We start from the raw sequence: 11,642 nt of genomic DNA, 5'->3' as shown, positions 1-11,642 counted from the left end.
TGCTCTCTGGCTGGGGTCTCACTGGCCAGGCCCACTGAGAAAAGGACAAGACAGGGCGGGAGCCAGGCTTCCATAATAAAAGTTTATTCTTACACAAATCTACAGCATTGAAACGGTAAAGGAAAGGCCCACTGTCACCTAGAAAGAGGACTTGCAGCAGCTCGGGGGAGCGGGGTGGGTCCAGCCGTCGGGTGCCAGGTTACCGGCTCTGCTCGACTGTAAGACACACACGGGGGAGGCCAGTGAGGGGGGTGAGAGGGGCCTGGCCCCCGCCCCAGCCCGCCCGAGCCACTTACTGTACGTGGAGATGTCGATTTCTTCCGGAAGCTCCGCCACGTTCACTTCAAACCGGTCCTGGACATCATTGAGGATTCTGGCATCGTTCTCGTCAGACACGAAAGTGATGGCCAGGCCTTTGGTGCCAAAGCGACCCGCACGGGCCACCTGCAGGGGCATGGAGTGGGGGTCAGGCCGAGACCTGGTGGGTGGACAAGCAGGGCCAGGTGCTCAGGCCCTTGCCCTGGGAGGGGCCATCAGGAGGTGACACCCCGGGGGGGCCACTCACCCGGTGGAGATAGGTGTCAGAGTCCTCGGGCATGTCGTAGTTGAAGACAATGTTAACGCGCTCGATGTCCATCCCTCGGCCAAACAGGTTGGTAGCCACCAGGATCCGCCGCTGGAAGTCCTTGAACTGCTGGTAGCGTGAGAGGCTGGGTGCAGGAGGAACGAGGAGGCCATCAAGACGGGGCCCTGAGGTGCGCCCCACGCGGGGCCCGGCCCGGCCGTCGGGGCAGGCACTCACCGCTCCTCCTGGGCCATACCCCTGTGGATGGCGATGGCCGGGAAGTTCTGCTCCACGAGGAGCTGGGCCAGGGCCATGCAACGCTGCACGGACTTCACAAAGATCACCACCTGCCGGGGGGGGGGGGGCACAGTCAGGGCCCCACAGTCCCCTGGCACTGGCCGCCCGCAGGCCCAGAGGCGGCCCGAGCGCCCGGCACCTGGTTAAACTCCAGCACGTCCAGGAGGTCGAAGAGCTTGCGGTTCTTCTCGCTGTCCTTGAGCTTCACGTAGTACTGCTGCAGGCCGTGCAGCGTGAGCTTTGTCTCGTCGTCCACAAACACCTCCATGGGCTGTGCGGGGAGGGCGGGGAGGGGCGGCAGGGCTTACTTCTGGGCAGCCCGCCTGCCCAGCACCTTCCGGCGAGCGGCTCCTTTGCTGCGATGCTGCCCAGAGGGCCTGCTGACCCCCAGGAAACACTTCTCTCCCCACAGCCGGATCTAGGCTCTGTCTGGTCTGGCTCAGGCAGAGACCAGGCTCAGCTCCCAGTGTGCCCAGACCGAGGGGAGGGAGGGAGGGCGCTCCTGTGCCAGGAGGGCAGCGCGGGTGTCGTGGAGCAGCGACAGCTCAGGCCCGGGCGCAGGCAGGCCGGAGCTGCTGCACGAGGTCCTGGCCACCGCCTCGCCCTACTCACGTCTTGCATGAACTTCCTGCAGACGGGCCGGATCTCCTTGCTCAGGGTGGCGCTGAACATCATGCACTGCTTCTCGTGGGGCGTCAGGCGGAAGATCTCCTGCACGTCCCGCCGCATGTCTGGGGGCACAAGAAACGGGGGGCGGGGCCTGAGTGCCTGCCGGCCCAAGACCCCTCCCGAGACCAGACCCGGCCCCTCCCAACCTGTGCCAGGGAGCCGTGGGCACCATGACGAGGGTGCTGCAGCCGAGGAGGGAGGGAGGGCGAGTCCCAGGTGCCTGAGGGGCTGGGCTCGGCGCACAGAGGAGCTGCCATCACTTACACGCTGCCGGCGGGAGCAGCCGTGCCAGCGCGCCTCGAGCCGCGCTTCGGGAGGGAGCCTGAGGCAGAGACAGCGAGCGGTGAGAGCTGCTGCTGCCCCGGACACAGCCCCATCTCCCCCCGGCCCTGGCGGGGCCCGGGATTAACCACCAGGTGGCAAGGCCACAGTGCTCCTAGGGGTAACGTGTACATGCGCCCAGACAGTGGCTCGTGGGGGCCCTGTGGGCCCACTCGGCTTGGCCTCAGAAGCAGCAGGTCACTCTCTGCCAACGCTAGAACTTCCCCTAAATTTGTTTACAGGAGACTCGTGTGCCAGCCACCCACATGACCCCACTCGGGGGAAACCTTGGGCCTGCCCTGTGAGGGCCCAGCTGGCTCCGAGGTCGGGGGCTGCGAGGACGGGGCGGGTGCGGCAGCCCTGGAGCCAGCGAGGACGCTCACCCAGCTGCTCCAGCATCTTGTCACACTCGTCCAGCACGAAGTGCTTCACGTTCCTCAGGTTGAGGCTCCTGTTGCGCACAAGCGCCAGGATCCGGCCTGGTGTCCCCACTACCACGTGGGGACAGCTCTTCTTCAACACGTCTTCGTCCTTCTTGATGGAGAGGCCCCCGAAGAACACAGACACCTGCGTGGTGGAAGGTGCTTTCAACCGTCTGGGGGCTGCAGACCTCCACCCCACCCCACGCTGACAGCCACCTCGCCCGCTGTCCTGCCACCACAGGCCACAGCGGCACCTATCGCCGCAGGCCTGGTGCCTGGGAACAGGAGAGGCCCCACTGACGGAGGCCGGCCTGAGGGCCTGGCTGTACTCCGCGAGAGGCAGCCCCAGGGCTGAGACGGCGCAGGCCTCCGGGGGCCATGCATAATTCACCAGGCTTTTAAGGAGCATAAACCACCACAGCCTCAAAGGCAGCGGCTGCAGCCAAGCCTGGTAAACGCGGGCCGGGCCCGAGCGAGGCCACGAGGCTGCAGGATGCCGGGAGCCCGGCCGGCCCAGGGGCTCACCTTGACGCTAGGCATGTACTTGGAGAAGCGCTCGTACTCCTTGCTGATCTGGAAGGCCAGCTCCCGAGTGTGGCACATGACAAGGACCGTCACCTGGGGGGCAGGGCAGACACTCACTGCAGTGTCCTGACTCCGCCCCTCAAGAGCCCACCAGTGCTCTTCCCAGGGCGTCCACGGCCACCGGGTCCCCACCCCTCGGGCCATCGTCAGGTCCAGTCCAAATGCCTCGGCCTCCTCACAGCCCCTCACCAGCCGCTCCCTCCCACATGCTCCACAGCTGCTGGGCCTCTGTCCCCGCAGTGAGGCCTGGCCAACAGTCCGACCCAGCTGAGCGGGAATACACCCCGTGCCGGTGGCCTCCTGAGTCTGTGCTCTGGTCGGCCCTCGCCCACCAAGGGAGGCTGCCCTCGCCTTCCGCCCCCAGCGCGAAGCACTGCGACCACACCACGGCCCCACTAAAGCCCCTCTGCCACCACCCACCCTAAGGAAACAAGGGCTGCAGCACGCACACGCAGCCTGAGGTGCGCCCCAGCACAAGATTTCATCACAACTAAGCACTGCCCTGAGTTTCAAAAGCCCAGACAAGCACTGGGCACAGGGAGTTTTCATGAGAGGAGCCGTGGCTCCTGCTGCCTCGGGGAGCTTGGCCCGGGGCACACCCACCTGTCCATTGACGGGCTCAATCTGCTGCAGGGTGGCCAGCACGAAGACCGCCGTCTTGCCCATCCCAGACTTGGCCTGGCACAGGACGTCCATGCCCAGGATCGCTTGGGGAATGCACTCGTGCTGGACTGAGGGAGAGAGCGCACGTGAGCCTCGGGCACTGGGTGCTCCCTCTGGGCGGCCCTCGCCCGCTGGCCGAGGGGAGCACGGTGAGGGCGGGCAGAGGAAGGCCCGGGCGCGGCAGACCAGGGAGGCATACCCTCAGACGGATGCTCAAAGCCACAGTCCACTATGGCCCGCAGCAGCTCCGGCTTCAGCAGAAAGTCCCGGAAGCCAGAGCTGTGGATGGAAACGTAGGAACCCTTGACGTCTTTCTTGGGGGGAGCTGGTGAGCTCTCGGGAGGAGCCTGGGGCTCTTCATCTTCCTCGTAATCCAGAAGCTCGTTCTCCACGTCCTGTTCGGCCATGGTGCTGAGAACAGAGAAGGGAGAAGGCCGAGAGAAGCAGCCGAGGTGACTGGAACGCAGGCAGGAGCACGCACAGCGGCTGGGGTGGGGTGGGGCGCTGCACAGCGGCTGCGGGCAGCTGACACAGCTCCGAGAGGGCGGGGCTCGGGGCAGGTCTGGAGCCGGCACAGAAGCACCCAGCTGAGGAGGCCAAGACTGGACACCATCCTCTGACCCCTCTTCCCCATGCACCCCGTGCGTGACTCCTGCAGCAGGTCCCCTCAGCTCACCCGCGCGGCGCCTCCCGGCTTCAGCCTGTTGTGGCCACATCTCCACCTGCTACCACACCACCTCACCTCTCCCTGCACCCTGCCAGCCACACCCACCCGTGCACACAAACCCTCCCCCCTCAGGGGAAATCCCAATCCCTCCCCACCGCCTGCACAGCCCTCCTCACCCGCCCCTGCCCACCTGGTTCCACACGGCCCCTTTCAAACATCCCTGCCTTGCTTGGCTGCTCAGACTCATCAAGCCTCCCCCCAAGCTTCTGCAGCCCACCACCACCACCACCACCGGGGACGCACTGCTCCCACGTCTCTGCAGCAATGCTTCCTCCTCAGCACTAAGGCCTCAGCTCTTGGGAACGGCCTCAGACCACCCAGCCTAAAGCCCCCTCCCCATCACTCTGCAAGAACCCCACACAGCCTGCAAGGTGCAGGACCCCAAGATCTAGAAATACGGCTGCCAGGACTGGAGAGGCCTAAGTTTGTGAAAGAGCAGTGTCTGCCCAGCCCTGACTCCTCCCACTAGTTGTGGCCTGCAAAGGGGAATAATTAAGTGCTCTCATGAAAATGCCTCCCACTGGGCCCAGGCCAACAAAAACAGCCAAGAGGGTAAATGAAATTAGTACAAAGCTCACTCATCTCTTGGCTTTATTTAACCCAATACAGACAAAGCACCTACCGGGTGCCAGCTACAAGGGACCCAAACGTGTGAACAGAGTCTTTTGTCCCCGCTGCCCCAGCCCGGCCTCCAGCCCCGGGGGTGGAAGTGCTCAAGTGGTCCTCCTCCTTTCTGAGCTGGATGCCCAGTCTCCGGCCCTCCTATCACTGGTTCTGGGACTCCCTCCTGCCCCAGGGCTCTAACCCTGTGCAGAGGCCTCTGGACCCGCGTCTCCATGCTCAGTTATCTGCTGCCTCTCCCACATCTCGCCTCGGAAGTGGAACTCCGAGCTCCGTTTCTCCTGCAGGCCTGCTCTTGCCATCCCAGGAAAGGCAGGCCCCTCTCTTGACGGCTCTCTCTTCTCTCTCTTGCCCTCCCTGTCCCATCAGCCGACAAATTCGCCAGGACCAGCAGGCCCCTTCTCACCCCTGCGACCTCGAGGCTCCCAAGCCCCCACCTCCCCTTTCGTACCCTCAGCGCCGCTTTACTGCGAAAGTCACGTGCTACACGAGGCGCCCCTGGAAACGGTGCTGAGCTTGAAGAGCTCAGTGGTGTTCAGCAACGACAGTGACGTGCGCCACCATTACACCGCCAGCTTCAGGTCGTCTCCTCGCCTCCAGAGACTGTGCCCTTCAGCTGTCGTCCTACCCCCACCCCCTTGGCAACCACTACTGTACTTTCTCTTCTAGGAATTTGCCTATTGCGGGCATTTCATACAACGGAAGCATACAACATGTGACGTTTGTGCCTGGCTTCTGCCACTTGGCATAACGTCTGCGAGGTTCATCCATGTTGTAGCATGTGTCAGAACTTCACCCCTTTTCATGACTGAGTAATATTCCATTGTGTGGGAGCACCACAGTTAGCGTATCCACTGTCAGTTGACGGGCACCTGGGCACCATCTCTAGCCTGCATTATGCCAAAAGCCACCTCACTGGTCTCCCTGTTTCCCACCCCCCACCCCTCTCCATCCACTCTCCCCACAGCAGCCAGAAGAGTCTACCTAAGAGAGTCAGAGAACGTCCCTCCTCTCCGCAAAACCCTCCCCAGGCTCCCGCTGTGCCCAGAATAAGTCAAGGGCTCTCAGTATGGCCCTGCAGGCCCCAAGCCCTCAGTGCTCAGACGCCGTCTCCCCATCGCCCCACTCACTGGCCTTACTCCTGCACCTCAAACACACCTCAGCACCTCTGCACTTGCTGCTCCTGCTGCCTGGAGTGGCCACGAATCCCCCCACTCCTTTCAGGCCACTGTTGCTGCCGAAGGGCATTTCCTGCTGGCCCCCACCTAAAAGCACGCCCTCCAGTCATGCCAGCGCCTAGAACAGGACCTGGCATACATCAGGTAAGCTCTCAATAACAGTGATGAATGAATGGAACTAGAATCAAGTCTCAAGGCAGAGTTTGGAGGCTAAAGTAAGTGTGCATCCTTATCCCGATTCTTGAAAGAGGCGATGTGATACCAGCCCCAAGGGGTCGGACTGGCCGAGAGAGGAGGGGTCACTTCCCAGGCAGCAAGAACAGGAGCCAGGAGAGGTCGCCCCAGAAGCAGCCGCAGACCCTTGTGGGGAACGGCATAGGGCTGGCTGGCTGCAGCACAGCAGAAGACAGAGCTGAAGAGCTGGGCAGGGCCAGGGCATTCCTGCTCAACGTGCTCAACAGGGAATGGCTGGTTAGGCGTCCGAGTTCAGTGACTCAACCAGGATTTGCCCAGGAACAACTGACTCCGGAGCAGAGGACGAGTGGGGATGAGACCGGCGGCAGGGAACACCAGTCACCGAGGAAAGAGGATGAACAAGAGTGCGGGCGTGAAGTGGGGAGGAAGAGGGCGGCACCGCCCCTGGGGGAGCCGCGGGCAGAGGAGAGCCGGAGTGCTCCACGCTGGCCTTCAGAGCCGGGTGATCCAGAGCAGAGGGCGTACTTCAAAGGAATGAGGAGGCCAAACCAAGTCGTTTCATTTTTACGGGGAGACAGATCGGGGGCAGACTGAGACACATTTTCCAGCACGTTAACGAGACAACATCTAAAGCTCGCAACAACCCGAACCAGGAGAGGCGGCGGGGTCTGCCCGCCCAGAGAGGGCGGCCGGGCCCGCGAGGCCCGCGGCGATGGCCCCGGGAGGCGACAGCAGGTGAGGGGCAGCCGCACGCGAGCCCCTTCACTCGCGAGTGCCCCAGCGAGGATTTCCAACTCGGAGCTTGCTCCCTCCTAGAGCAGCTTTTTACCCTAAACCTCCGGAACCCCGAATCCGCTAAACGCAGCGCAGTAACGGGGCAGAGCGCGGGGGCGCCCCTCGGACTCGGGAGAAGCCCACCACGTCTCCGAGCTCCGGTTCTCCCCCTGCGGCCCCAGCCCCCGGCGTCGCCCGCCGAGCCCTCCCCACACGGCCCCGGGCCGGACAGGCAGGCCCTCCCGCAGCTCGCGCTCGGCCCGCGGCGGCCATGACAGCCCTCCCGGAAGCGGGCCCCGCGCCCCGCGCGCCAACGGCCGATCCGCCCCCTGCGCATGCGCGCCGGGCCCCAACGGCCGCGGCCGCGCGCGCCGGCCGCCCCAACTGCCCCGCCCCCCTTGTCTCGCGCCCTCTCCGCCTCCTCCCCCCTCAAGCCCCGGCGTCTCCCCTCGCCCGCCCAGCCGCAGGCCCGACGTCTCCGCACCGCGGCCCCGCGCCCCGGGCCCGCCGCTCACCTGGCTCCCCGTTCGCCTCCGCGTGCTGCGAGGACAGCCGCCGGCTCCAGTTACCGGTCGCGCGCCTCGACCCAAGCTGCCGCGCTTCCGGCCCCGGCGTCCGACTGCGGCTCCGCTCACTGGACCGCTGGCTTTTCATTCAAGAGAGGCGGAAGCGCTGATTGGATCTTGCGGGAGGCATCGGGAGGCTATTGGTGGAGAGAGGAAAGAGGGCGTGTCTCATGCCGCAGCTTCATTGGTCATTCTAAAAGTAGGCGCTCGAGTGGGCTGCCCGAGGCCCGCGTCGACCCGCGCTGTCACGTCACCGGGGGTTGCCCTCAGTGAGTGTCGCCATATTTAGTACTGGCGATCGAAGCCAGCTGACTGGCCCGTAGCAAGTGTCTCACCCTTATGAAATGTGGCCTCTGCGCCGGGCGCGGAGCTCAGGGCTTTCAGGGTGGGCACCGGCCCGCGGCCTCCTGGTCCTCCGGGGTGGAGGCTCTGAAAGGGTTCTGAGAAGGGCTGGGAGCTCGGAGCGACTCCAGCGTGGAGGGGACGTTTCGCGCCCGCGTGGGAAGGGGCCCCTGAGGGCGTGGGTGTGAGAGCAGCGGTCCTGAGCAGTAGCTCCCGTTTGCCGGCAGACGCGTCCCGGCTCAGGCACCGTGCTAGCGGCCCTGCAGGTCCGGGCACAAAGCCAGAACCAGGATGTTTCGCCATCAAACTTTTTGTTTTTTTAATTTCACTTTTTCTTTGTATTAAATTATTTTTCCCCCACTATATTTCTGCGGTAGTTTATTGTAAAAGGAGCAGGTCCATGAATTTTGACGGTTGCCACCCGAGTGACAATTGCCCGGTCACTGGAGTGACAATTGCCAGGCAAAGACAGAACATTTCCATCACCCCCGGAAAGTTCTGTTGTGCCCCTCTCAAGTCAACCACACCCCTTCTCTCCCACCCCTACCAGGCAACCACTGTGTGGGTTTCCATCACTAGAGTTTTTCTCTTCTTGAATTGCATATGAATGGAATCATGTACTGCATTTGGCTTCTTTTGCTCAACAAAATGTTTTGAGATTTGGGGCCAGCCCGGTGGCGTGGCGGTTAAGTGTGCGCGCTCCACTGCTGGCGGCCGGGTTCGGATCCCAGGTGCGCACTGACGCACCGCTTGTCAGGCCATGCTGTGGCAGCCTCCCATATACAGTGGAGGAAGATGGGCACGGGTGTTAGCTCAGGGCCAGTCTTCCTCAGCAAAAAGAGGAGGATTCGCATGGATTTTTAGCTCAGGGCTGATCTTCCTCACACACAAAAAATGTTTTGAGATGTGTCCACATTGCTGCACATGTCAATACCTCATGCTTTTTGATTGCTGGGTAGTATTCCACTGTGTGGCTATACCACGATATAGCCAATATAGTTTCTCCATTTTCTGATGGACATTTATTTATTTCCAGTGATTGGCCATTGTTAATAAAGGACGTACAAGTATTTTTGCAAACCTAAGTTCCCTTCTCGAATAACCCTCAAATACCTAGGAGGGGAATGGTGGGCTGTAGGTCGTGTGTATGTTCGGCTTTAGTAGCTCCTGACAGTTCCCCTAAGTGGCTGTTCCACTTAACGCTCCTACCAGCACCCTGTGAAAGTTCTGGTTACTCGCAATCCTTGCCCACACCTGGTATTGTCAATCTTTTCTCAGCTACGTTTTGATTTGGGGATTTGGGAGGGGGAGGGGAGGTAAGTAGACTGAACAGGATCAGCCTGCTCCAGTCTCCCTAAGCTCTGACTCGGTTCAACCTTCCTCCACAGTTTTCCAGGAAGGTTCTAGCATTTCAATCTCATTTAGTGTAGGCTCTCTTGGGGTCCATGTTCTAGACAACAGATTCAGAGCTGAAGTCACTGGAGGAATAACTTCAGCCAAAAAGCCTAATGAAGAGAAACCAGTCATTCCGGGCCAGAGGGAGGCTTCATATGGTAGAAGGTAGACATGGTACGTAATAATGACACCATAACACTTACAGAGCACCCTCTTTGTGCCCAGCAGGGCCAGGATGAGGGGAAGGCATGCAAAACTCAGCCATGAAGAGAAATCATATTTGAACGCACTATTTTAAAATCAAAACTAATTTTAAAAATCCATGATGAACAAAATATCAAAATTCTAAATAAAGACAGATCAGTTAACAGTGCCAGTAGAGCTGAGCCCTTCTGGTGCCCAAAGCAGAAGGAAAAGATCAGGATTGCCAGTCCTGGCTTTATTTGGATTTTTTGCGTTAATTTTGATTTTTTAAAAAAATATTGCATTAAAACATTGTATCTTGTGGTTTTTTGGCACTCCCTTAAATATTGTGCCTGAGGCCAGTACTTCCCTTCTCATCCTAGTCCCCACCCTGGTGTTCCGCTTGGTTCTGAGAAATCTAAATATATCAACAGATCGAATCCCCACCCGGAGCGGGTGAGGCCTGTGCGTTAGCATCTCCATTGCCGGTGGGTGACCTGATGTCCACAGGGGTCAGTCCCAGGCCCAAGGGGGCAGGATTCCAGCCCAGGCCATCTCCCTCCACTATACTGGGCCACATCCCCTGCAGGTGGAGATAGAGGCCAAAGCCAGGGAACTTGGAAGCCTGCAGAGAACCAGTCCCCGGGGAGAGGGCGGGCGCCCCAGGAAGGCAGGTGGGGGCGCACTCGGATGAATTAGATCATCTGAGTGAGTTATGGAGGAGACCGCAAAGCCAGTTGAGTCCAGTTGAGAAGTCTGGGAAAACAGGAAAACACCCCAGCACACCCACCATCTGTGTGGCCAGGGGGCGCTTCTACTATTTAAAAATATATATATATATACCAATTTTAAATCCAGAACAGATCAGAGCCTCCTAAAGTACATCCACCACCCAAGATGAACACATGTTAACATTTGTCATACTGGCTTGATTCACTTCAGAATTATTTTAAGCTATAAATGACTTTAAACACATCCACCCAAATGCCTAAAAAGAAAAAGACTGACGGCACCAAGGACTAAGCAGGCCTTGGAGCAACCAGATCTCTCCTCATCTGCTGGCGCGCATGTAACAGGAGGAATCACTTTGGAATATGATTTGGCAGTTTGCAATAAGGTGAACCCGGGTTTTGCAACCTGGGCACTGCTGCCGTGTGGGCCACTCGTTCTCTGGGGTGGGGCTGTCCCGTGCATTGTAGGATGCTGAGCAGCATGCCTGGCCTCGAGACACCAGCAGCACCCACCCCCCTCCTACCAGTCATGACAACAAAAAATGTCTCCAGACACTGCTAGTCTCCCTCCTGCGGGAGGGGACAAAATTGCCCTCGATGAGACCCATTAGGTTAAAGGCACCTGCGTCATGACTAAGCAACCCTCCTAGGTAGAGATCTAATAGTTGATGAAACACATTTTGCCCACAAAAAGATACAAGCAATGAACATTCTTTATGCATAAAAGCCCCAAACCAGAAACAACCCAAATGTACATCAACAAGTGAATGGGTAAAGAAACTATGATCCATCCGCACCGTGGAACACCACTAGAAAGGAAAAGCAATAAAAGATTGATGCACACAACATGACAGATGGATCTCAAAAACATCGTGTTCTTTGTGAAGATACTAAAAATCACTGGACTGCACCCTTACAAAAAAGAGTGAGGGGCTGGCCGGGTGGCGTAGCAGTTAAGTTCGAGCTCTCCGCTTTGGCAGCCTGGGGTTCGCAGGTTTGGATCCTGGGCGTGGACATACACACCGCTCATCAAGCCATACTGTGGCGGTGCCCCACATACAAAATAGAGGAAGATGGGCACGGATGTTAGCTTAGGGACAACCTTCCTCAGCAGAAAAAGAAAAAAAAAAAAGAAAAGTGAATTTTATGGTATGTGAATTTCAATAGAAAACAAAACATGTTGAGTGAAAGAATCTGGACATAAAAGAATCATAAAGGGCCGGCCCCGTGGCTTAGCTGTTGAGTGCGCGCGCTCCGCTGCTGGCGGCCCGGGGTCGGGTCCCGGGTGCGCGCCGACGCGCCGCTTCTCTGGCCGTGCTGGGGCCGTGTCCCACGTACAGCGGCTGGAGGGAGGTGCAGCTATGACATGCGGCTATCTGCTGGGGCTTTGGGGGAAAAGATAAATAAA

The 11,642-nt window shown here is 59.5% G+C and overlaps 1 protein-coding gene across 1 annotated transcript; it reads right to left on the bottom strand.

Moving 5' to 3' along the window:
* Positions 1 to 68: 68 nt before the first annotated feature.
* Positions 69 to 7,681, bottom strand: DDX39A (DExD-box helicase 39A). Its single transcript, XM_058525512.1, has 11 exons — positions 7,533 to 7,681; positions 3,722 to 3,933; positions 3,463 to 3,590; positions 2,800 to 2,892; positions 2,236 to 2,419; positions 1,475 to 1,593; positions 1,002 to 1,133; positions 803 to 912; positions 566 to 710; positions 297 to 444; positions 69 to 216 (listed from the first exon to the last, which is right to left on the bottom strand). Exons 2-11 carry the CDS (start codon positions 3,927 to 3,929, stop codon positions 200 to 202), a joined length of 1,284 nt encoding a protein of 427 aa, XP_058381495.1. The 5' UTR covers positions 3,930 to 3,933; positions 7,533 to 7,681; the 3' UTR covers positions 69 to 199.
* Positions 7,682 to 11,642: the final 3,961 nt, after the last annotated feature.

Source organism: Diceros bicornis, chromosome 30, assembly GCF_020826845.1.
Source record: "Diceros bicornis minor isolate mBicDic1 chromosome 30, mDicBic1.mat.cur, whole genome shotgun sequence".
NCBI classification, from domain to species: domain Eukaryota; kingdom Metazoa; phylum Chordata; class Mammalia; order Perissodactyla; family Rhinocerotidae; genus Diceros; species Diceros bicornis.
This window is presented reverse-complemented; position numbering and strand designations above follow the sequence as displayed.